The sequence below is a fragment of the Cyanistes caeruleus genome, chromosome 6 (assembly GCF_971803275.1).
Source record: "Cyanistes caeruleus chromosome 6, bCyaCae1.hap1.1, whole genome shotgun sequence".
Classification (NCBI taxonomy): Eukaryota; Metazoa; Chordata; class Aves; order Passeriformes; family Paridae; genus Cyanistes; species Cyanistes caeruleus.
The window spans coordinates 25,921,496-25,945,823 of record NC_141706.1 but is presented as its reverse complement, the minus strand read 5'-3'; the positions used below and the strand labels follow the sequence as shown (position 1 = coordinate 25,945,823).

General features: G+C 39.6%; 1 protein-coding gene across 2 annotated transcripts in view; it reads left to right on the top strand.

The window, feature by feature from the left end:
• Positions 1-11,090: 11,090 nt before the first annotated feature.
• Positions 11,091-24,328, top strand: part of RAG2 (recombination activating 2) — a 123,476-nt gene continuing 110,238 nt past the window's right edge. The window contains exons 1-3 of one of the 2 annotated variants that reach the window (XM_086892279.1): positions 11,106-11,313; positions 17,392-17,759; positions 17,869-18,013. In XM_086892279.1, coding sequence (XP_086748405.1) covers positions 17,955-18,013 — 59 coding nt within the window. In that variant the 5' untranslated portion in view covers positions 11,106-11,313; positions 17,392-17,759; positions 17,869-17,954. Of the gene's footprint in view, positions 11,314-17,391; positions 17,760-17,868; positions 18,014-24,328 lie in introns of both variants that reach the window. The other variant, XM_086892278.1, reaches the window with a different exon arrangement.

Below are 24,328 nucleotides of genomic sequence, written 5' to 3'. Positions count from 1 at the left end.
GATGTTTACAATTTAGTTCAGAGTAGTGGCACTCAGGAGGAAAGGATGGTTCCACTGGAGAGATGTTCAGCAAAAGGAAAAAGAGGGATTTAACTTCAACCTACTTGGAAGTTCAAAAAAAAGTTTGGAAAGTGTAGAGAGTTCTGAGAATGCATTGCAGGCTGAGGCTTTAGTAGGACAAGAATACAATGTAGAAGAAAACAGGCTGGGCAGTGTTCTGGTAGTGTGGCTCCTAAATAAAATAAAGTTGCACTTGGCCTTAAAAGACAAAATATGACATAGAAGATATAGAGAAAACAGTCAAGGAAACTGAGGGAATTTTTCAGCAATTCCAGCTTTGACCTATTGTTAGAGTATTAACCACATCTCTCTTTCTAAACAGACTGAGACTCATAAGAGGAAATGTTTTATTCAGACCAAACATCTTAATCATTTCAAAGTGATTTAATTTTGAGGATAGCTTTTACTCCAGGCAGCCTGATATGCTCCACCTTCTTGACTCTGTGTTGCCTCCAGAGTCAAGCCTACAGCCAGCTTTGAAATTCTTCACTGATTATCAAGTGGTATAGTTGCACTGTTTCCAATTAAATGTATTAATTTATAGCAGTGCTTCTGCTGGGTGTGCTGTGAGCTCTGTGATCCAATTATTTCTTCATTGTAGGATTAGATGCGGCTCCAGAGAGTGAGAAGACTAAAATCCTTCAATGTCTGGGTCCACAATGAAGCAAATGAAGGGTAGAAAATAATTTGAATTCTAGAGTTTTTGTAAAACAAAAAAGAATTGCATGTTTATAACATACTTCAGAAAAAAAAAGTGTCTTCTCCAGGTATTTTTATCATCAAAAAATATATAAAGATTTGAAATATTTTTAATTTGGGATTGACAGCTCTAGGTAATAGAAACTGAGATGAAGCAAAGCACTTTGTACTATCTTCAGAATTCTGGAAAACTAAATCACACCTTTGTTTTGATTGTGTTCATTTTGCATTTTCCTCATAATGAAGAGGATTGGAAACACTCATCTTTCAGCAAAGAAAATTGAGATGCTGAGCATAAAAGTGTGTGATCAGAGCTTTGGAAACTGTCTCGATTCTGGATGTAACTGTCTGTCAGCACAAGCAATAGCCAGCTATGACAGTGACTTTACAAGGCTGTTTCACATTATCAGTTTCCTAGGCAAGCTATCTACTCAAGTGGAAAATCACCGTTTTGTGGATGCACTGTGGACATTTCTGGGTTCACTCACTCTCTCATGGGTGTCACTGCTCTCACCACACTCTCACTGCCGTCATTGCTCTCTACTTTCAGACTTCCTTGGCCAGATGTTGTCTACTGAATGCAGCTGGAACCACAACTATGACCACACTATCAAACATTAACAGTATTCCTGTTTTATAGAACCATTTACATTTTTGGGGAAAAAAAAAAGTCAGGAAGGTTTTCCTATGCTTGCATGAAGTATGAAACCTTGTATATGGAAAAAAAATCCAGTAAATGGTCTTTAACTACAACACAGGCACAACATAACCTAGAGATGTGAACTGCTAAAATATTATTCACAAATTGTCGAGAGATCACCTAGAAATTATTGCTCTCTGAAGATGAAACACCTTATTCTGAATTACACATCTTTCAAAGACTTTATAAAGCGTGAGTTAAGAGTTTAACATTTTTCTTCAAATTTTACGTGTTTGCCATAGCTAAATCAAGATAAGAAGATGAAGCTTTTCAGTTTTCCTTCTTATTCTTAGCACCTCTGTTAGAAAACCTGTTTGATCATTGCAGTATCTTGAGTCTTCATGAATCTCATTGATTCTTCTTATTCCTTGTAAACTTGTGTGAATTACAGACAGAAATGGCCATAAAAGTGTTTTTGAAGAAAAACAGCTTTGGAAGGGCAGATGATGTTAAATACTTTTATTTTATTAGCTTCAATGAAATAGTGCTAATTTAAAGGCATTAACCTAGAAGTGTGTGTTGATAGGTTCATCAAAGGCCATCAGGCAGAGATATTGCTGAAATAGTTAACTGGCACTCAGAGAGGCTTATGATGGAAAAAAACTAAAACTTAGTGAAAATAATTAAAAACACACAGTTGTTATATGCATCATTGGGTACTCAGTTAAGCTACATTATTTTTCATGAAAGCAGCACTGTAAGAATTAAAAATGTACATTTTTGTAAAAACTTTTGCACTGAAATTGTGTAGTAAAATTTCTTCAGTTTCTTCTTATCACCAAAACACTATAAACATATTTCAGGGATTTTCAGAGGAAAATATTATTTGAAAGCAATAGATGTAATTTTCTTTTCCATTAGCATCAATGAATGATTCCTCTTGTGAAAGGCAGCCTCTCAGTCATGTGAGACCATGAAATGTTCGTTTCCATTTGACTAGGGTTTTCACGCCTTGGGGATTCTTATCTCTGAGTCCCAAATATATAGATTACTCTTAAGACTCATAAATTAAAGAACAACACCACGAATTTGCAGATGAGGAGGTGATTTTTACACACTTAAGTTGACAAAGTAAATGAGAGCAATTAATCATAAGTTACAATAGCAGAGCATGACTAGTCATTATTATGTGCTTTTTCTGTACAGATTGTGGTAGTTCCTGTCTGTGGTTATTTCAAATAAAGACAAAGATGCAGGAATTGATTTGTTCAGCTGTTTCTTGGGTATGGTGTCCAAGGTCTCATTGAGGAATACACTTTGAGCAGGTAGCTGCAGGTTGAGTCCTGGATGGAAGCACTGGCTGGGGCATGGCCAGCCACTCAGAAATTAAATAATAAACCAAATAAGCCAGAAGACCTGAGACCAAATATCACCATTTGACCAAGAGGCATGTACAGGGGTCATGAGGCACATGTGAAGAACACATCTGGCACCCAGATAAGGAACATGTACAATCCCAGGGATTCTTTTGGTGAGGATCCCAGAGGCACCAGCTCGAGCTGATTGGTGCACTGCACCACAGTCAAATTACTCAAAGTAACCAGAGATTTGGGACTTTGCTATGGGAAACCCAGGTCTGAGCCAACAAGGAAACCCTGTCTGACTGTGAGTGTGGGGTGTGCAGGGAGCCAAGAGGGGCACCATGGGGTCACCAGGGCCACTCACTGTGAAGGGGCCTCAGTCCCAGCAGTGACAGCCTGGGAAATTGGGGGAGTGTGACTGACAGAGTGACCCCTGGGTGATCAGACAAGAAAGTTTCCTTAACAGTGCTACTCAATGTCCTCAGTGTTATTAATTGCCTAATGTTTAGGATTCTGAATGCATGTGACATACATTGTCATTCAGGGTAATTCTAGTCATGTAAGTCTCCACAGTGGAAAGCAGAATCTTTATTGTCCAGTACCTTAAGCAAGGAACAGGTGAAGGTTTGGAGCTGAATTGACTTTGTCATTCAGCAATTAATGTGGTAGCACAAGTTTAAAGCCACTGTGAATTTCAGACTAACAGCTGACAGTTTTCTTAACAATTAGTTTAAAAATCTATCATTCAATTATTAGCTTGAAGGACACTGCAAATGAACATCATAGGTATCCCATTTACATGTTTAATTGGATTAGTCTCCTGACTTTCAGAATCTAGCAATTAATTTGTCTGGGCCTTTTTTTACCCAGATAGCCAAATGATTAATCTTTTGAATTTCAGTGCATGGATTCACATCACACACTTTTATATTGAAAAATGAATTGTTCCTCTTCACCATTGTTCTGCTGTTTCTGTATGACCTGCTGTAGAACAAACTTTGCTTCTTGAAATAAGTGTTACAACTTATCATGGATGTGTTTTACATTTTGAAATAATTGATTTTATATTACCTGCAAATGTTTTGCTTTCAGTTATGAAATCAAAAACAGAAAATCTAATCCTAATATTATGTGCATGCAGTCAATAAATAAGCACTTCTTGCTATGTTAAATTTCACTTACCAGTTTAATAATTAACAGCTGTTTGGGCAAAATAAAATGTGGTGACATGGCTGCCATTATAATATGTTAAGAACACTAAAATCTAGGTTTTTCAAAAGGATTAGCAAGCCATGGTTCCCAATATAACTTTTGGGGGCAAACATGCCTTATATGTTTGTAATATATCATAGACACTTTCCTATTCTCCTTCTAGGCATGACAAAAGCATAAATCTCAATAATAAAGATGCCAGACTGAGATGTGTTTAGAAATCTCCATCGCTTAGAGGTTTCTTCTCAGCCATGTTGCTTGTCATCTTGGTTGTATGTTTGGAAACAGGCAGGTTTCCACCTGAGGTGGGCCACTCTTGGCAGTTCAAGTGGGCCTTCAGGACCATAAAGGGCACACAATTGACCTTTCTGTCCTTCTATCCAGTTCTCCAGTGCTCACCCGAGAATTTTCCTGATATGATGCCACTGTTGGCTTTGTTAGTATTTCCTAGGTTTGTTATTTTTTTTCAAATCAAAACACTGATACTGGATTTGACATGGAATCCAAAAGTCGGGTCTGAGGTACTTTGCCACTGCAGGTGTATTGGCCAGGTTTTGGTAGCAGGGGGGCTACAGGGGTGGCTTCTGTGAGAAGCTGCCAGAAGTTTCCTGATGTCCACAGAGCCAATGGCAGCCAGCTGCAAAGGCGGTCATGCCACTGGCTAAGGCTGGGACAATCAGGAATGGTGGTAGTGCCTCTGTGAAAACAAATTAAAGGTGAAGAAAAAGAAATCTTTGCCCAGTTGTAACTGCAGCCAGAGAAGAACAGGGTGAGAACATGTGAGAAGAACAACAATGCAGACACCAAGACCGTGTTGCAGGTGGTGGTGAAGCAGCTGTGGAAGTGGGGGGTGGACACAAGGTGTTTTAAGGGGTTTTTTTGTTTGTCATTATCCTGCTTTGATTTTGTTAGTAATAAGGTCAATTAATATCTCAAATTCAAGTCTGTTTTGCCCATGACAGTATTTGATGAGTGATTTCTCTCTGTCCTTAGCCCATGAACCCTTCATTATACTTCTTCTTCCTTCTCCAGATGTGGAAGGCAGTGACAGAGAGGCTTGGGTGGGTGCCTGGCATCCAGCCAGAGTCAGCCCACTGCAGAAAGTTACCAGTAATGGTTTTCCAGAGATGCAATAAATAGCTCTACTCATTCTGAGCAAAAATGTGTCTATACTGGTGTGTTGACAGGTCTAAAATGTAAAGTTATCTCAGGCTTCACTCAACAAAGTATTTGCATATATGAACTCTGTTAATTATAACAATTACACATGCATTGTTGACTGAGAAGCTTCATTCCACAAAATAATGAGCATTCTCAGTCCGTAAAAGTCAATGAATGATATGAGGGTTGAGTGTGTTTCATTTTAAGATGTTTAACACTTTGAAGAATTAGGCCCTAATCAGTGAAATATCCTTCTTGTAAATCAGTTTCTTGAGAGCAGTTCTCTTCAAGGGAAGTAATTGTACTGAGGTGGGGGCCAGGCAAGTTGAAATAGGAGAATGGGGAAATGGTCTCAAGTTGCACCAGGTGAGGTTCAGGTTGGCTTTAGGGGAAAATAGGGGAAAATTCCACTGAAAGAGGTGTTAAGCATTGGAACAGGCTGCCGAGGGAAGTGGTAGAGTCACCATCCTGGGAAGTGTTCAAGAATAGATATGGCACTTCATGACATGGGTTAGTGGAAATGATGGTGTTAGGTCAAAGGTTGAACTTGGAGATCTTGGGGGTCTTTTCCAATCTTAATGATTCTATGGTTCTACAGTTACTTCCATAGCATGTTTACTACCTTAAAAAAGCCCTCACTTCATCAGCACCTAAGGAATAACTAGCAGATCACATCACATCACATCACAGGTAGTCACAGGTAACTTACCCATCCCCTGAGTTCAGTGTTGTCTCATGGATGATGTGATAGCTACTTGAAAGATTTGAAAGCATTGCAGTTATACAATTAATTCCAAAACTAATTTCAAGTAACTTGTTCAGAGTAACTGAGGGTAACAGAGTGAGTTACTAACTCAGCTAACAGCATGAGAAGAATTGTTTCCTATTAGACATTTTTAGATCAAGAGCACAGCAACATCTAATATGTTGTGTTCTACAAAAAAACATTTGCTGTTTATTTGTGGCTGCTGCTGCTGCTCATTACCTACCTAATGTCTCCCCACATTCTTGCAGGGGGGCTTGTAAAAATCTGCATGTTAAACTGAAACTAAACTGCAAGACTCTATCAGGTATTATTTTTAACTGGAGGGGCTGCACTGATGCCAACTCCTGAAGAGTGTATTATCTTATCCTTGAATGCTGTGAATTGATAAAGCCATCAGTTAGTGACTGCTGTGTGGCTGCTACAGTAGTTCATTCTTTAGTTCCTGTTTTAACTTTTGACAGTCACTATATCAATTCTTTCATGGTAGTTTTATCTGTATACCTAGGATATGCTCATAGCCAAAATACTTCTTGTGCATTCGCTGGAGACTTTGTCTCCACCTCAGCTCCAAATTTACAAACCTATTCCAGTTCCTTAGTGTCTTTGGGTAATTAGATGAGTAAAACAGAAAAATTAAATTAAACATCTGTATAGTAGTGTGTGTTTAATAGGCTAAACACTCCTCTGGCATATGTTTCTCCACTTGTATTTTTGCATTTTGTTATTACTGCTGAATAGAAGATAATAACACTGGTAATGAGTCTAACAGATTGTTTTTAATACTGGCAGAATGAAAGAAGATGTGGGACCCAGAATATATAACATTAAAATTGCATCTTCTAAGAGGCTACAAACTTTGCTAGCCAGATTGTAATCCTTTAAAAAATAAAAAAACTCAACATAAACCAACCATTAGACAGTCCCTCTGGCAAAAGGCCAAAGCTGAACTCTTAGAGGAATATAAAAAAATCCTCTTACACAGTTTTCACAGGGCTTTGGGCTTCAGCTCTTAACATATTGCTATTTCCAAGATAATTTCCTTGGGGGAGTGTTCTGGTGTCTCTAGCAATAGAAAATGTCTGTTTCTAAAAAGAATTGCAAAGGTTGTGATTCTCCACAATCATAACTGAACAAGATCATTCCCATAGGATATTTCAGGGCAAAAGCCATGACAGCAAACCCAAGAGCAATGACAATATGAGAAGGTTCAGCTAATACTTATAATTTCTTAGTGCAGGCATTTCTATACATCTCTGGGTACTCAAAAATAACACAAGTCTGTATAAAGCACAGAGCATGCCAATGAGGTATATAGAGATATCTTTTAATGATTATTTTTTACCTTTGAGCACTTCTATTAGGATTATTTTGTGGCATGCAAATTCTTTCTCTTGGGGTGTAGGTAGCTGAACATAGCAGCTTCTGTTCACTGCCCCATTCTTCTCCCAGGGGACACAATAATTTGAGGTTATGTAAATTAATCCTCTGGAAGTTTCTTCTAAATGGAAATACTCATTTGGAAGATCTAACACCCTGCTGAGCTGCTACATGCCCTTCACTCTGCTGAGATGGAGCTTACAGCAGTGGGGAGACACAGCTGTGATACTGAAAATGGCCTGGGCCTTTGTGGCCAGCACTGAAATTTAAACAGTATTTTCAAGTTGCAAGTAGCTCTTTCTCACTAGAGCAAGAAATGTGAATATCTGAGTGGTGATCCCTCTAACTGTACAGTAAGAAGCTGTGACCTCCTTGTCCTCCATCTGAGTATTTGTGTTCAAGTTCTAATTTTGTTTGGTTTAATTGTATTTTTTTACTATTTTCCCTTTATCAAAACAAAAGCCAATAGAATCTGGACTAGAACTTTAGAAATATGATTACTGTGGTTTATTGATAAAAATCAAAAAGAGTCATGCTTGGGCTTAAAGATCATCAGTTCTGAAAATTGATTTTACAATTTTCTAATCAATAGCAGTAAATGCTGGTGGATGGTTATCTGAGCACTTCAGAATACACCTATTTGAATGTAATAACAGTTCCTAAGCATAAAAGAGTATAAAGCAAATGTGAAATCCCTGTGGTTTTTTTTTCTCTGATAAAGCATAGGTCTTGCCAAATCCTTCAACATCAGTAAAACTAGATTTGAGCTAGATGAAACACAGGAACTTTAGGCTGAGTGCCTTTTCTGCAGTTAGTGAATTGGCGCTGATAGATGGACCACATAAGCTCAAAGACCGGGTTCATAATTTAAATAAAATGTTCCTTCTATTTTTTTATTTTTTTTTTTCCCCTCAGGAGAACTTTCCATAAAGTTTTTTTTAAAGTCACTTTTTTTTTCCTGCAGTTTGTCTGCTCCTTCCTGTCATTTCTGTGTGTTGGTGGTTTATAGGCTCAGCCAAGCCGTTACTCGTATTTAAAATTCACTAGAAGTCAGGGGTCTCCATCAAAATTAAGTGGATATTGTGCTAGGATGTACTGCATAGTAAGAAATGAACTCTGCTCTGAAAAGATACAGCTTAGATGAAAGACAAAGATGAAGCCGTAGCTTCTTTGCCAGTAAGGTGAAGAGAGAAACAAATGAAAGTCTGTGGGAGCCTGGGCAGTCAAATGTCTTCATGGAATCGGCTTTAAAGACCCCTTTTTAAAATTCAGCATTATATGAGAAACAGTGAAGTGGGTTCCAAGCTAATTGGTATATTGATGTGGTGGCAAGATTAGACTGGGACGTGAAAGTAGCACAGCTCTTTTAGATCTCTAACAGTGCTTGCTGGCTTGGGCACAGGGCCATGCTGATACAGCTGTACTGCTTCCCATTCTGGGGTTACATCACTTGGCTCACTAGACTGGGAATCTTGTGTGTTTATGTAGTTTAAGCAACTCTTAAAGTTTATATAAGAGGAAAAGAACCAGCTCGCAGTTCTTCAGGCACATACTAGTGTTGCCATAGTATTCCCTTCATTGTTTCCCTCAGTAGTCACTTCTGTATGTAACATAGCTCTGCTGGAATAATTCAAAAGAAGAAATTACTGATGCATTAAAAAAATGTCTTTTGTGTAAAAGAAAAGATTACTGAAATGTGTATTCCTGAAGTTCACACTTTGTTCTTTAGATATGTTTAGCTCAGCCTATACTAATGTTTCAGCTTGGAATGAGTCCTGTTTCATCTGGAGGGAAGCAAAGGCAGTGTCCCTGCAGCCTCTCCCAAGCAGGCAGTGTGGCTCGTTTCATCACACCCTATGTGCGTTCTGGAGGAAATTCAAAAGAGGTTCACCAGGCTCTCAGTAGTGCCCTTGGTCAAAATTGTAGATAAACACATGAAAAAGCCACAAATCCTGGCAGGATTAATTTAAGGCATCTTTACTGTGCTCTCTGCTTCGTGTGTGCCCTCAAAACCATGGATGTGATAATCTGCTGACAAAAGCAAGTGTTCCTAGTGCCAGTGCTGCAGAATCAATACTGCTGCAGAGGAGCAAGCTGGGTTCCCCCACAGCTTCTCCATCCTCCACCCCTCCTCCACACATCCCCAGCAGCTCAAGCTCTGTTTCCACACAGAAATCATCCCTTTGTGGCTGATAATGGCAAGGGAAGGTCACAACATTTCTGGAAATCACCAGAAGGAATGAGCTTGCTGCATTGACAGATCAGAAATGTTAGTTCTGACCCACAAAGAAAAGCACCATGATGGCCTGGTGTTGAGCCCTGGTCCTGGCTCAGCAAGTTTATTCAAAAGTGGCTAGAGGTACTACTTTGTCTTGAGGTGGGTGCACAGGAGAAATGCAACAATATTCTCAGGAGGCTGAAAAACAAGCTTTACTGGGAAACTAGAAAATCAGGAAATTGGAAAAAAATTAAAACATTCTATCGAATAAGACATTTCACAGTGCATCAACTTGGAAAACTCTACCCATACAACTTTATCCACATTTCAAGAAAAGGAAACAAGGAGCAGAAAATAAGAGAAAATCAAGATATAGCTACTGCCTTGGATCCTAGAGTGGTTTAAGCTGCCATAAAATCCAAAGACAATAGGGGTGCAACCACATGCAACACTGGGCAATGGGTTTTATCTGCTCTGGTCTCCTGTGGCCACCCTTCCCCAAGTGGGGCTTCCAGTCACATCTCCCCACTCTGGGGCTGGACGGGGGACTTCAGGGGTGGGGTGTGGCTCATTGCTTCTGCTGTGCCAGGTGTGCAGTGACTTCCAACCATTCAGCTGTTTTGAGCCTGTAATAATTTTCTCCAGTCTTTCACACCTGGCTAATCCTTTTTTAAACAGACTCTTTTTCCTCTCGTGAATTCCCTTTCACAAACAGTGCATTTGTTTACTTGCTGATGAGATTTGTAAGCTGAATCAATATTCCTCCAGCCTTTACTCAATGCAAGAATGCAAATACTAGTAAAAAAAAAAAATGTGAATAGCTTGCACTCCCAGAGATCAAACAGTAACAATTTATAAAGAGAATCGATGACCTTCATCATCTCAAACCTTTCCCTGCTCAGTTATGCAGGTACTTTGACATCTGCATGACTGCTTGTCTGAAATAGGAGCAATGTGGAGTCTCTGCAGTCCCCAAAGTTTGGTTTCTAGGCCACTATCCACACTGGCAGGGAGTGACACTGCAGCCCCAGGAGACAGGCAGAGCTCAGCCCCTGCCTCACTCCTGCTTGCTGTCCTCAGAGCTGAGCTGGACTTGCAGGAAGAGGAATGACTTGCAGGGAAGTGGTGTGAAATGGGGAATCCTGTGCTGAGTAATGCAAAAATGGGGGACTTCTAGAAATACAGCCTCACATGTGTAATGTGTATTTTCAGCATTTATGCCATTCTGTCTGCCCAGGTGTGTTTTGCTGTGCATTGTCCTGAAAGACAGGACAATATTATGCTTTCCATGCATTTATTCTGGGTTTATTTCATATACACTCTCTCTGCTGCAGGTTAGGTAGGATGGTTTCAAAATTAGTTTATAATTGACATCTTTGAATCATTGCAATTATGCAGCACACATGACATCATCCTCAGCTGGACAAAGTTCAGCAGCATTGTGAGAGGAAATGTTTTCCCTATTCGTAAATTCATCAGTCACACAAAGCCTGCAATAACATAGGATATTATCAATAAAATGAAATTCCCTTTGTGCTCCTACTTAACATTCTCTTAATGATTTCTCCACAACAGACCTGCTGTGTGGCAGTTTGCACACACACTGCAGTTGCAATGGTTCAGCGACACCTCAAACCTAAGCTGTGCAGAAAAATACTGCCTATTTCATTTGCTTATAGCCTGGATTCAAAAGTCTTGCTTCTTCACAGCCAGGAAGATTAAACATATCTTAAATAGGACCAGTATTCTTGCTATACCCTGCAGTGACTGAAGGCCCACAAAAGGCGTGAAGTTTGGAAGGAAAGGGACACTGAAAAATGTGAGTCCAATTGATCAGAAGGCTGGACATAGCTGGGAAAACTGAGAATTATATATCAAGAGAGAAAATGACAGTATTTTGTCTTAATATCATACAGCTTCATTCCAGAAAGAAGAAACAGGGTAGTAGTCACTGTAGGTGTCCTTATGCATTAGGGTTGGGTTATGATCAAAGGCTAGGCCATAAGGCTGTAAATTAGGTGTGCTCTTCCTGTCTCTACCAGCATATGATAACAACATTTTTACAAATTAACACAGGGGGGGAGAAAAGGATGTTTTACTGATGTGAGGTAACTGATGTACACAGAACAGTGAAACACACTGTTAGGTTTATGGAGGAAAGCTGTGTCTCTAAAGGATTTGCCACAGACTTGTGACTCAGCACTGGGTTGAAATAGGACAGAAGTCATAGGATACTTCTACACACATGTTCTCACAACTTTCACTATTCAGATCCAGTGGCAACTGTAACATTAAAATTAGAAGTAAGGGAAGAGAAGACAATTAGGAGAAAGGGTAAACAAAATATATGTCTGTAAAATCTGTTAAGATATGTTTATTGAAAGATTTTCATCTTGGTCACATTGGTAGAAAGGCTCAGGCCAGACAGAGGCTTGTTTCTCCCGAAAGGAATGTATGATCACGCCCTTGGCATTTTTATGCACTTGAATCCCTTTTTTCCATGTTTGCACATGGAAACCCTTAATTGATGGTGCCTCAGATGGATTTTGGCTACATATCTAGTGAGTATGAACTGTCCACTGCTAATCCATGTGCTTTCTGTAGCCCTGACACTATTTTAGAGTGTGGCTGCATTACCCAAGCCAAGGTTCAGTTAGTGGAACAAACTTCCTTTGATATTTAGGAGAAGCTGCAGCTCCAAATAAGCATTTACTTGTCTGCTGTTCCTAACTGAAGATCTATTTCTTTTAAAGCTGATCAGGTTTTAATTAGCACTGGCAGCCTTTAGGTATACATCTTGATATACTGCAGTATTCCATGGATAGATCAATTTTAATAACTGGAAAATTAAAAGAGAAAAAGGATAGAGAAAATACAGATAATTTAATTATTCAGAAATCTTAACTCTTGTTGAGTCAATATTTAGCCAGATTTCTCTGCTGCCTACTGCAGCACCAAACCCTTCAGGAAAAGACTGAAAGCAGCTTGTAATAAAACTTTGTAAGAGCTATTTAAAAATGTTAGGCTTGCACCTCATGCAGTGACATTGAGAGAGTTGTCCAGGGTGCAAAAAAGGGCTTGGATTGTCCTATGTTTTCTCAATCCAGACTTCATCATTCAGACTCAAGATGTGGAAGTCCAAATAGCACAAACTCACTTGTCAGCAGGAGGATTAGCTCCCAAGGTTGAATTCATTTGGAGAGCTATGTGAGAAGTCATCTTGATAAAAGCCATAATAATAAATCATATTCTTTTGTGATAACATTTTGAATCATTATTCAGAGAGCCAACCCTGTAGGGGCTTTTTGTGTTTAAAGCCTTTTAAATGTTTTTAGCTAATCTTTATTTTTAAAAAGAGCCCTGCTCTCTGTTCTGCTGTGTGTATTATGTTTGATCAATGCTTTCTTTGTGCCTGAAAAGTGGAAAGTGTATTTTTCTTTGTCATTTTATTATTTTAATCTGTTACATGGTTAGAATTTAATACCAAAGGGTGGCATATTATAAGTTCTGTACTTAAAGTGACACTGCTGTTGGGTTTTTTTCCTTAAGTTAATTTATTGCTGGTGAAAAGCAGCAGCAACAGAGATTACAAGTGAAGCCTTACCCACTTTACCCCTCTTTACTTGTAAGATCCAGGTGAATAGTTGAAAATACAAGCAACAGAACTCTCAACTCATCTAAACTGTCATGAATTATTTCCAGCACAGGACAATGCAGGGAACAATGGATTGGGAAAGGAGTTTCCAGAACCCTGCTTAGCATTCATGAAAAAATGTTAAATTAGGGGTTCATGTTGTGCAAGTGAATAGTGACTTTCTTTTGTTTTGTTGTATGCCTTCCATTTTGTTTTCTTCCCAGAAAAGATTTCCTGGAAGAGCAGAGCTTATACCATACATGCAATTAAGAGTAGGAACTGGAGGATAAATACCAATGAGGTAGATTGACAAAAGAGGCCTGGTTATTCATCACAACATGAAATACAGATGGTACAAAAATCTGCACAGCTTGCTCTGTCCATACCAAAACCTTCCTTAGCCATGTAACTTCAAATCAGGGTAAGCTTCTAGCAGGGTCCTCAGGGTAGTTTCTTGCCCATGCACAGTTTAACACTGTGGGAAATGACCTCAAAGGGGTTGACAAGCACTGATCATAAAGTGTATAAATGAAACAATGATTAGAAAGTAAATAAATAAATAAAGTGCATAAATGAAAAAAGAATTTCATAGAATCATAGAATCATAGAATACCCTGAGCTGGAAGGGACCCACGAGAATCAATGAGTACAACTCCTGGCTCTGCACAGGACCAGAATCCCACCAAGTGCCTGAGAGCTCCGTTCAAACGCTTTTGATGCTGTGACCCCTTCCCTGGGAAGTCTGTTCCAATGCCCAACCACCCTCTGGGTGAAGAACCTTTTTCTAATATCCAACATAAACCTCCCCCAGCTCTGCTTCAGGCCATTCCCTCGGGTCCTGTCACTGATCACCACCTGAAAAGAGAGATCAGTGCCTGCCCCTCTTCTTCCTCTCAGGAGGAAATTGCAGACTGCAGTGAGGTCTGTCCTCGGTCTCCTCCAGGCTGAACAGACCAAGTGACCTCAGCTGCTCCTCACAAGGCTTCCCCTCAAGGCCCTTTGTTCCACCTTTGGACACCCTAACAGCTCAACAGGTCATTGTGGAGACCAAAACTGCACACAGAACTTGAGGTGAGGCCACATCACCTCAGAGCAGAGCAGGACAACCATTAAAACCACAGGAAGATGTGTCTGTCTGGGTAAGCTGAAAGCTGCCCAGCTCCTCCACATGGTCACACCTAAATGTAGCGTGTATGGGTGAGGAAAATCATAAAGGTATACCTGCAGAGCAGTGTAGCCTGACCTGGAAAGCAATGGCACTAGAAGGAGCAGGACAGGCCCCTGGAAGTCAACCAGAAAGGCAAAATTCCCTGTGATGGTATGGCCAAAAAGGATATTCTAAATCTTGAATTAATTACCAGGTTGGGAGATGGGATTATCACTTTTGTTCTGTCAGTGATAGACTTGCTACAGAAGAACAGTCCATAGTCCAGAAAGGGTGACACTTAATGGCTTCAAGAACAATTAAAAGATTGCACAGTATTTCTTGCTTCTGAAAAAATTTAATTTCACCATTTCAGTGTTTTGTTTAGTTTACAATGGCAATATTTGACCATTGGAAGAACACTCTATAATTTGCAAATTCTACATCTGTAGAAACTTCTAAAATCAAATCTAGATGTTTTACTTCTAAAACCTTGCTCTTCTTCAAAGGGGAATTAATTAAAGAAAGCGTTACTACGATTTGTACAGCTCAAACAAGTGGCAACAATGCTCATTTATGGCTCTGCAAATTAAGGAAAACTCTTCTGATTTTGCTCAAGGTTAAAGAACTACTGGAAAAGTAAGAGGATGCAAGTGGAATTGAAAAGAGAGAGAACATATATAGGTTTAAATGGAAATTTTTCTTTTACCATTAGACTTAAAATTAGCTAATTGAGCCTCTTTATTCTTAACTGCTAGATTATTAACATATTTCTATTTCAGCTAATATTTTGCCAACCTGTTCATGTGAATTTTTCATTCTTTTGTCTAGATATCCTGTTAAATTGATCCCTGGCCTCTGGTGATTTTTGTTCTCCCTCTTGAAATATTTCTCAGTAACTTTCCAGTATTGAAATTCCCAGAAACTAATGAAATATTCCATGCACATCCTTGTTCAATGGCATAATGCCTCCAGTTATGCAAACTAAAATTGCTCAGTTGATGACTCTAATTAGCTGTTAAACAGTCCACTTCAGTTCCTTTTATAATTTTCATGTTCTACTCCTGCTGTTTCTTATACCCTCAGTTTTCACTAAAATATGTGCTGTTATCCACTTACTCCTGAATAACTGTATACAGTCTTTAATCAAACTGACATCATGCACCAAAACTGCATCCATTCTATTTGAACAAATCCGACCATTAACCATTTGCTGAAGAACACATTTCTGCCCACCAGCCCAAGTCTAGTGGTTGCTTAGCAGTGTTTGATATAATGAAGAATAGCAAAACTAAAAGCAAGCTTCCAAAATTCTCATAAAATTCTTGAACTGCTCCAGGACCAGTTTGATTCTTAAGACAGTGCCACTATCTTAAGTCAGGGTAGGGTGATTCCTTCTGGTACATGATAAAGAGACTTTGTGTACAGTTTGAGACATTTCTCCCTCACAGCAAACAAACAGAAACCCTGTAGAAGGAAACAGCCTAAGTGTTAGGAGGGGCAGCTGAGAGAACTGGGACTGCTTGGCTTGGAGAAAAAGCTGAGGGGAAATCTTCTAACTCTCTACAACTTGGAAAGGAGGTTGTAGTGAGATGAGTGTCAGTCTCTTTTGCCAACTGGCAAGCGAGTTATAGGATGAGGGGAAACTGCCTCTTGTTGTGCTGGGGAGGTTTAAATTGAATTAAGAGAAAATTCTTCACCAAAAGGTTGATCAAACAGGCTGTTCAGGGAAGTAGTTGAGTCACCATCCCTGGAAATATTTAAAGGACATGTAGACATGGCACCTTTTGTTTTGTTTTTGCAATGGTAGGTTTAAAGTTGGACTTGATCATCTTAAGTGTCTTTTCCACCTTATTAACTCCATGATCCTTTGTTCTATGATTCTGTGATTCCATGTTGTCTGATTCTATGAATTGAACTATTTGTGGCAATTTTTTTGTACTCTGAATGTCAGTTCATTCTATACACAACTACATTCTATACACAACCACATTGCCCTCCTCTCACAAAATAGTTTGCCACAGCTGCTCAATGACTGATTTACACTGCAAGCCAGAAAAGCATATCAGCACATTTAGATACACAACTTGTTTTGTGACTGTCAATGGAAATGACATTACACATGGAAAATTGAGTGCCTGGGTTTCTGGATCAGAGCCTAAAGAACCACGTGGATAAAAACCTCTTCTCCATGGGTATGCTTTTACTTGACATACACTAATTTAATACAGCCACCTGGACACCTTGGGATGCCACTGTCCCTACAGACAACAGGTGTAAGTCCAGTAGTACATACTGAAGGAAAAGTTCCTTTTGGTTTGCTTATCCTACCTGAAAAGGATCTTTAAAAAAAATTTAAATATGTGGCTAACAGAGTTTGAAATACTTACGGTTTTCAATCCAAAAACTGAGCAAGAGGACTGCCTGGCCTCCAGCCACCCTGCTTTCTCCAGGAATTCTGCTGGGGTAAAAGATGTTCATTCCGCTCCTGGGGAAAGCTGGCCAGATGAGAGCAGGATTGCCTGCCTGAATAGGAAGGCATCTTAAACATCCTTAATGATTGCATACCCTATGGTAGCAGACATCACCATTAACAAAAAGCCAGGGAAGAGCTGCTGTTATCCAGTTTTCCTCATCTGGTTTCTTCTGGACCCAGAACAGCTGAGACAGAGGTGCTGGGGCAAGTCCTATGTCCCTTGCTCTGCAAACACCAGAGTAACACTGACCTAGCATTTTAAATGTCTGTATTTTAAATCTAGGAGATTATAGGTGCAGCCTGCAAGTGCAAATCCTTGTGAGGTTCTATTTGAAACCAAGACTAAGCTCAAAGCACTGATGAGCAAAAGGATTTTATCTGAGGCATTTTGTTCCTTGCAAAGAATCTTACAGAATCTGTACCTGGTAAGGGAAAGATGCTTTAGATTCAATTTACTGAAACCAGGACAGGGGTTAATTTTGTGACCTGCTTGGAGATCTTATTTCTTTCCCATTGACCCCTGACTTAATTGTTTCCAATCTTAACTTTAAAAATTCCAGCAAAGTTGCTGGCAGTTATTGCCTGAGTAAAAAGTGATGTTTATGTGTATGCAGATCTTTTTTTTTCTGTTCTTCCTTTCCAGAATTCTTCAAGCCTGTGCAGACTGACTGGGATTTTTAAAGGAAAAGGACTAATTGCTTTATGCCACATCTGTTTATAATCCCTAATTTAAGATTTCTTCAGAGAAACTAATTTTTTAACCTGACAACGAAAATAGATAAATAAAGTTGTTATTTAATGAACACCTGGCAAGCACCTGATGAAAGATGATGCATCCAAAATACCTACTTATTCCCACTCAATTAAATGAAGGAAAATACTCTCCTGGTATAGTACAATATTTCCCAAGATCTACTTCTTCCCAAATGTTTATACAGAGTAAATTATACACCCTGATAATAGACCCTACTTTCCAGCTCCACAGAAAATAGTTCATCTCTTTCTTTCCATGCAAGTAATCTTAAGGGGATTGTGGCATTCCCCAGCATTTTATCACCTTTAACATATCCTGAAAATATTTCTCTGTACTTTTCTAACCCTCTTTTTTTTTCCTAATTAGGGATGTGTTTCTGCTGAGAGTTATGAACTCTCCTACTGAGAGTGTGAGCATACAGGATGGTGCTAAACAACTGAACACATGCAGAAATGGTCAAGACAGCATGTAATTGGAAGTGCGTGCATCACTTACAAGATTTTGCTGCGAGGTACTGTTCAGTGGTTTTTCCTGGAACTTAAAATATCCAGCTATAATAATAAGCTTTTTGTAATATGAAATCATTCAATTGTTCCTAAGATTTACTGGGAAAGCTTTAGGCTGCAGCTAATGAGTTGCTTCTGGCCCAAAAAAATCACATTTTTAAATTAGTTGACTGAACTAAGATACTCACGTTGTTGTTTCTGATTTTTTGTGTTGCCTATTTACTGCAAGAAGCAAAGTGTTCTCTTGAATCCAGCAACACCTCCATGCCCTGCTGCTTGTTGTTACCAGGCAGAGTTGTGAAGAGATTATTAGACTCCTAATGTTAGACCACTAATGTTAGACCTCTTTAGATGAGTTCCGTGCCTACAGAGTTCTGCATCCTTTCATTTGTGGACAGAAGTGTGTATCCTCCCTGGATTGCTCCCTGTCCCATCCCGTGTGCCCTGGGGAGCGCCTGAGGTGATTTATGTGCCCGAGCAGCCCACAGTAGGGAGGCAGAGAGCATTCACACCTAGAAAAAAGCATTAGTTGTGCATACCCATGCAAGGGACAGCCTTGTCTGGTTCTGCCTGTCAACTAACTTCAGTGTCTTTCACTTAGAGGAGAAGTGAGCTGCGGAGTTAAGAACCTTTTGCAGATTATAATCTGCATGCAGGCACAGAGCCTACCAGTTCGAGACCCTGTACAAATCAAGCATATCAGTGGGTCTCAGCAGCCTCTGAGAGAGCCAGGGCAGGGAATCCAGCATTCCAGTGAGGTTATTTGTACCTATGATGGACAGTGGGAATAAAATTAGAGGCTTCTGAAAACCTCTGTATGCAAGTGTGACAAGAGTCACTGGTATCATGTCATGCAACACACAGAGCTGTTGCCCACTACATGGGCGTTGTAGAGGATGTGATATTTCAGATATCTTATTCAGATTCTCTAATTAGCCATTTTTGTAATGAAACTCTGTCTAATAGGTCCATTCTCGTTATAAATCTTTATGTAATAGGCATTCTCCCTCTTTCTTGTTCTCTTGGTAGGATGAACAATTATAGTGCAATTGAGAGAATGTTGCATTTCTGCATATTTTGGTCAAAGTCATAAACCAAATCAATTATTCAAAATTGCTCTGAGCAGAACATAATTTCATTACCTACTTTTCAAGTACATTAATCAGATGTAATTTTTTAACCTGTCTTCCTTTCTGGTTAGTCTTTTGCAATTATCCCTACTTTGAGGAGTCCATTTCTGTACCAAAGAAGGGTCATGACTAATGTGTTTCTGTTAGCAACGAGGAATCATCTTATTTTGGTCCATTATTCAAATTTAACCTATAAATTCCTTAGTTTTGAGCTTATTGTGTATAGAAATGACATGTGGCATTTTACAGTACAAAGAGTTTGTGCTGTTATGAACAGCTATGCTGGATTTCTTTCCTTCTATTTTTTAACACTCAGGAGGGCAGAAGCATTTCAAAAGCAGAAAACTACAATGGTCTCTGCATTTTATTTCCATATGAAATTTAAATGAAGTTGAAATGCATCACTCAAACAAGACACATATAAAAGTAAAAGCCAGTAAATCATATTTTTCTTCCAACTATGTTGATTGCCTAAGACTCTTTATATAAAGAGAAACAAATCCATTGTCTCTCTTAGGGGTGCATGACTTACAAAATTTGTAATGAGATAGCATAGGCTTTTAATGCTAGGTCTTTTGGAAAGCCACTCTAATTCCAGTCAGCAGTGGCTGTAAACTGCTTTCATCTAATAACCATTGAACTGAGAAATGGCCTCTATGTCCCTGCTTCCTTATTCCTCCCCTAGGGTTTCTGATAAGCAAGCTTTTACTTCAGAGATTGACACAATTGACAGAGAGGACAAGGTTTCGACAAAGCCCAGTGGAGGCTTATGCAATATCTCCAGATTAACAGCAAAACTCCTCATAGGAGTATCCCAGTAACAGAATCCTTATTCTGGGATTAGTATCAAATGTCTCAGTCTTTGCCATCTTCTGAGAAAATAGGATATGTAAAAACTAAAAATGGTAGGCTATTTCATGATCAAGAGTGAACAATAGAGCAAAAGGAATCTGCATTTCCATGAGTATTCTCTAAGCACCACTTTCCCATCTTCCTGCGGAAGTTGCACTGATGCGCTGTGTGAAGGGGTCAGGAAGCTCACACAGCTCACAGCAGTGTGATCAGAGCAAGCAAAGCCAAACACTGCATTCCTGTCATCTCTGCAGCACCTCTGAGTGCCACCTGAAAGAAGGGAACAGGCTGTAGCTGAGAGGAGCAGACAGCCTGGCACTTGGCACTGCCTCTCCAGCTGACAGGACCTGTAATATTGCACGGGAAACCCAAATTCTCACAAGCAGTTCTAGGTTTGGCTAAGTGGAGGAGCTGAGCAAATTAACACGCAGGGAAAGCCATGCTGTGGTTGACAGGCTGTTGTCAGTGCTTAGGCTGGCACGGGTTCCTCTCCACCACACAGAGCAAGCCTGCAGAGCACAGTGCTGTGCAGCAGATAGAAGTACCAGACACCAAAATTTCTGGATATCTGAGGGCTCAAGTACAGTTTTTCTTTCAGATAGTATCGTGTGCCAGAGTATCGCAGTTAAAAATTTTCAAGATCCATATAACTGGCGTCTTTGGATGCATATCAGCTCTTGAGAGAGGAATGCTGAGACTGACCCAATCATGTGAGTCAGCTGTGCTCAAGGAATGGAGCACAGCCAGTGTCATCCTCTAGGGTGAGACATGCCCTATAAAGCTGTTACACTTCGTTCTCCCTTCCTCGCCTTCTCTTCCTTAGGTTGGCTCTTCAGGTTCTTAGGGCTTCCTGTAGGTGGCATAACACAACACAGCACCTCAAAAGTGGCAGCTAGCCACCAGTTAAGAGTGTCTGTATGAGCAGAGAAGGGCAGGAGCAGACTACGGAGTTATTTGGGGAAATGCTGAAAGTGCTTGTTTATAAAAAGGATTGTGAATAAAAACTAGCATAATGAACAGAGATGGATGCCTGACTCTCACAAATGCATATTGTGGTTTACTGTGATGTTGTCTAGCACAGTAAATTACTTTCAGGGCTGTTTTGCTGCTAATGAAATCTTGTGAGACAAACCCCAGTAAAAAGAATCCTTCTTAGAAAAAACATCTGCCTCCAAATCACAGCAAATGTTCCCATCAGGTTTTAGTAAACCTCAAGTCTTTAAACTGTGCTCTATCAAATGCAGCTGATGGTCTGATGCTTCAAGTGTAGCATCAGCACCAGAGGACAATCATTTGCCCTGAAAAGCTTTGTACAGGGATGAAACAATAGGAGCCATTCAGGGATAGCTCTTCCTTTTCATCCAATTCAGACATACAGTCAAGGCACAGACATGCTTGGATCAAGGCAAGAAATGAAGTTTATTCTGATGCTATCCAAGGTATAGCTGAAAAAGGATTTTACCTTTAGTTACAAATACATCTTTATTAAATATAAAATGATTACATTCACAATTATCTATCTATGTATTCACAACAGTGGAATCTGAACCAAAATTATAACCTGGGGGAATAAAGTTGTCTCTCTTGTATTAATAAAGGACAAACAAAGTCATTAATCTGATACATACACTTTTAGTAAAATAGAAAATAGTGCAAGTCAAAAAATTGACATTTTGTGTGCTCACTGCCTTCCATAAAGCTGTACAATTACATTTACATGAGATAACGCTTCACATCCCTCCCTTCAGTAGGGACTGGAGATCCAAACCAAATTAAATGCATATATATAAACATCCAACATTTCAAATGTGCAGTGAATTTCCTTATCCCCATCTGATCCATTTGTTTATGTTTTTTTCTTTTGCTGTTATTTTTCTTTCATCTGTCTTTAATTTATAGTCCATGGTATGAATGGTTCCTGCTAAAATCATTGGCTTTGTGTTACCTCCTCTCTTAATAGTGTTTTCCAGTTCAACTTTCCTGATACCCACCCACATGTGTATGGATTTAAAGGTACTTTACAGCCTATCAGCTAAATCCAAGATGATAGAAATCTTTCATCCTGGAATGGCTTCTCATCATTTGATTTGTATCCCAGCACATGACCCAGAAGGAAAGATGCTGGTGTCTATGGGTGGGTGGGTAGGAAATCCATGCACTTTCTGTTCACATCCATCTCTGCTGCAGAGCTGATGCTTTACAGCAAAAAATAGTAACTTTCCTGAACATGCATTTAGCTGCTGTCATTCTCAATGCCTTCCTCATACATAAGCCATGCTGTTCATTCACATTCCCTCTCCCCTTCCCTTCTTTCATTCTATAAAAATAAATTTTTTGTACACAAACATGATTTAACATGTCCATTTCTTGTGCAGGGGATTCTGCCAGGTAGAAAATGCCAGGAATTTTTAAGGCCAGGGACTAACAGAATATCCTTCCCTAAGTATATGCCACTGTCTGAGCATCCATGCTGAAATCTGCACAGGTGATGGAGCTTGGGTTCCAGGTGATCCATCTTTCTTATACAAATCTTGGATGATCTGACAGACATTTTGCAATAGTACAAGTAACACAGGCAGAATTGCTTGATTTTCAGTCAGTTACATTTTAATAGGAAAAATTTATTCCATTATACTCAATTCCACATAGGTGGAAAACTACAAAATAATATTTTTTGGTTTTACTTATTTTACTAAAAATTTCTCTACCAAAAGCTTCTTCTACGAACCACCTCTCACTATTTTTAAAAGCATGATGGTGTTTCAGCAGTACCTTAATTTTCACTCCAAATATTGGCAGGCCAATCTCTCCTTCCACCCAAAGCAGAGGGCTGAAATTTGCTTCTAAAGGGGTCTTGGAAACAGAAATGCTATCACTGTCTGAAGTCTGAGGCATTGCAAAGCTGGGGTTTGCTTCATATTTTATTAACAGCACATCCTCATAGAAACTTTATTGAGACAAACTGTTCCTGACTAAGTTATTCATGGAAGCTGTCAGAAATTGGAACGTGAACTTCAAGAGATAATGCTTCTGGTGCCTTGTAAAGTGTCCCAGTAAAATGTTTGCTGAGACTTGATTGTTCAGAGAACGACAAATCCGTGCAGGTGGTGCTGTGGTCTATTTGCTTTCGATATTGGGTGGTTACAGTGACATTTCTGTTGTGATTCCAAGTGCTGTTGTCAAATCAGTGGATTAATGGAAGCGCTACGTTGGCAACAGTTATTGATGGGTGAGCTGACAGCCACCTGTCATGTTTTGATACAGATGCCAAAAAATGAGCCTTGGAATTTCATAATAGTTACTGATCCTTTGAAGTGCATTGTTATGGCTTAGAGCATGCCAGCAAGTTGCAGAGGGTGGGAGAGAGGAAGAGATGAAGTGAAAACCTCACCTGAAGAGAGAGACTAGATTTTGCTTGAAATACATCACTCTGAGTTTCATGGTTGAAGTGGCAAATGCCAGAGTGCCAAACAATGACAGCCTGCTAAACAGTAAACAACTCATAAACATGAGGCCTGGGAACCAAGGAAATGAAAGCTGAAAAAGGAGGGATATTTATGGCAGGAGGAAAAGAATATGGTTTTTGGAAAGTTCGGGCTCTATTATTATGACATGTTCTTTGTCTGCTGCAAAATAGATCTGGTTGGTGGGAGCTGCTGCTGCGCTGTTACACTGCAATGGCTCATCTCAGGTTGAAAGGATGAGAAGAATAGCCCACAGCACAGATGTTTAAGTCTATAAACAGCTGGGGTGTCTGTTGGGTTGTGTGAATCTGGGAAAAGCTGTGGAGACAGAAGGGCAGCAGTGGTGGGAGTAAATCTTGGCAGACATAGTCCATATAAATCAAAAGTCACTACAAAAAGGACGGTCTGTGAAGAGACTCAAAGAGCAGTGCAGTGCACATTCAGGCTTCTGGAGACAGGGCAATCCAATTTTCAATACTTCTAGAGCAGAGGGCCTACAGGACAAATCTGTGACCTCTTAAGATAAAAGGAGAAAATATCTATTTCTGGCTGAGGCTGTTGCCAGAAAATTTGAGGGTGCTTTTTTCAGTAGACTATCTGATTTGTGTTCTGAGAGAAGTCTTGTTAACTCAGCATTTCTTTTTCTTCTGGGCAGAAAGCAAGAAGAGAGTATATGCATTGCTGAGCTCTCAGCCTAATTGAAAAAGAGTTATTTAAAATGTCTATGTTCTATTCTTTACCTCCATGTAAATATAGCTTTTGTCTTTTCTCAAAATAGCCAGATTTCCCCTCTACGGCAAATCTCATTCCTCTTCATCTTGGTCTTATTTTTTTCTCTTGGAGTCAATTCAGTCTTTCGCTTTTGCTGTCCTAC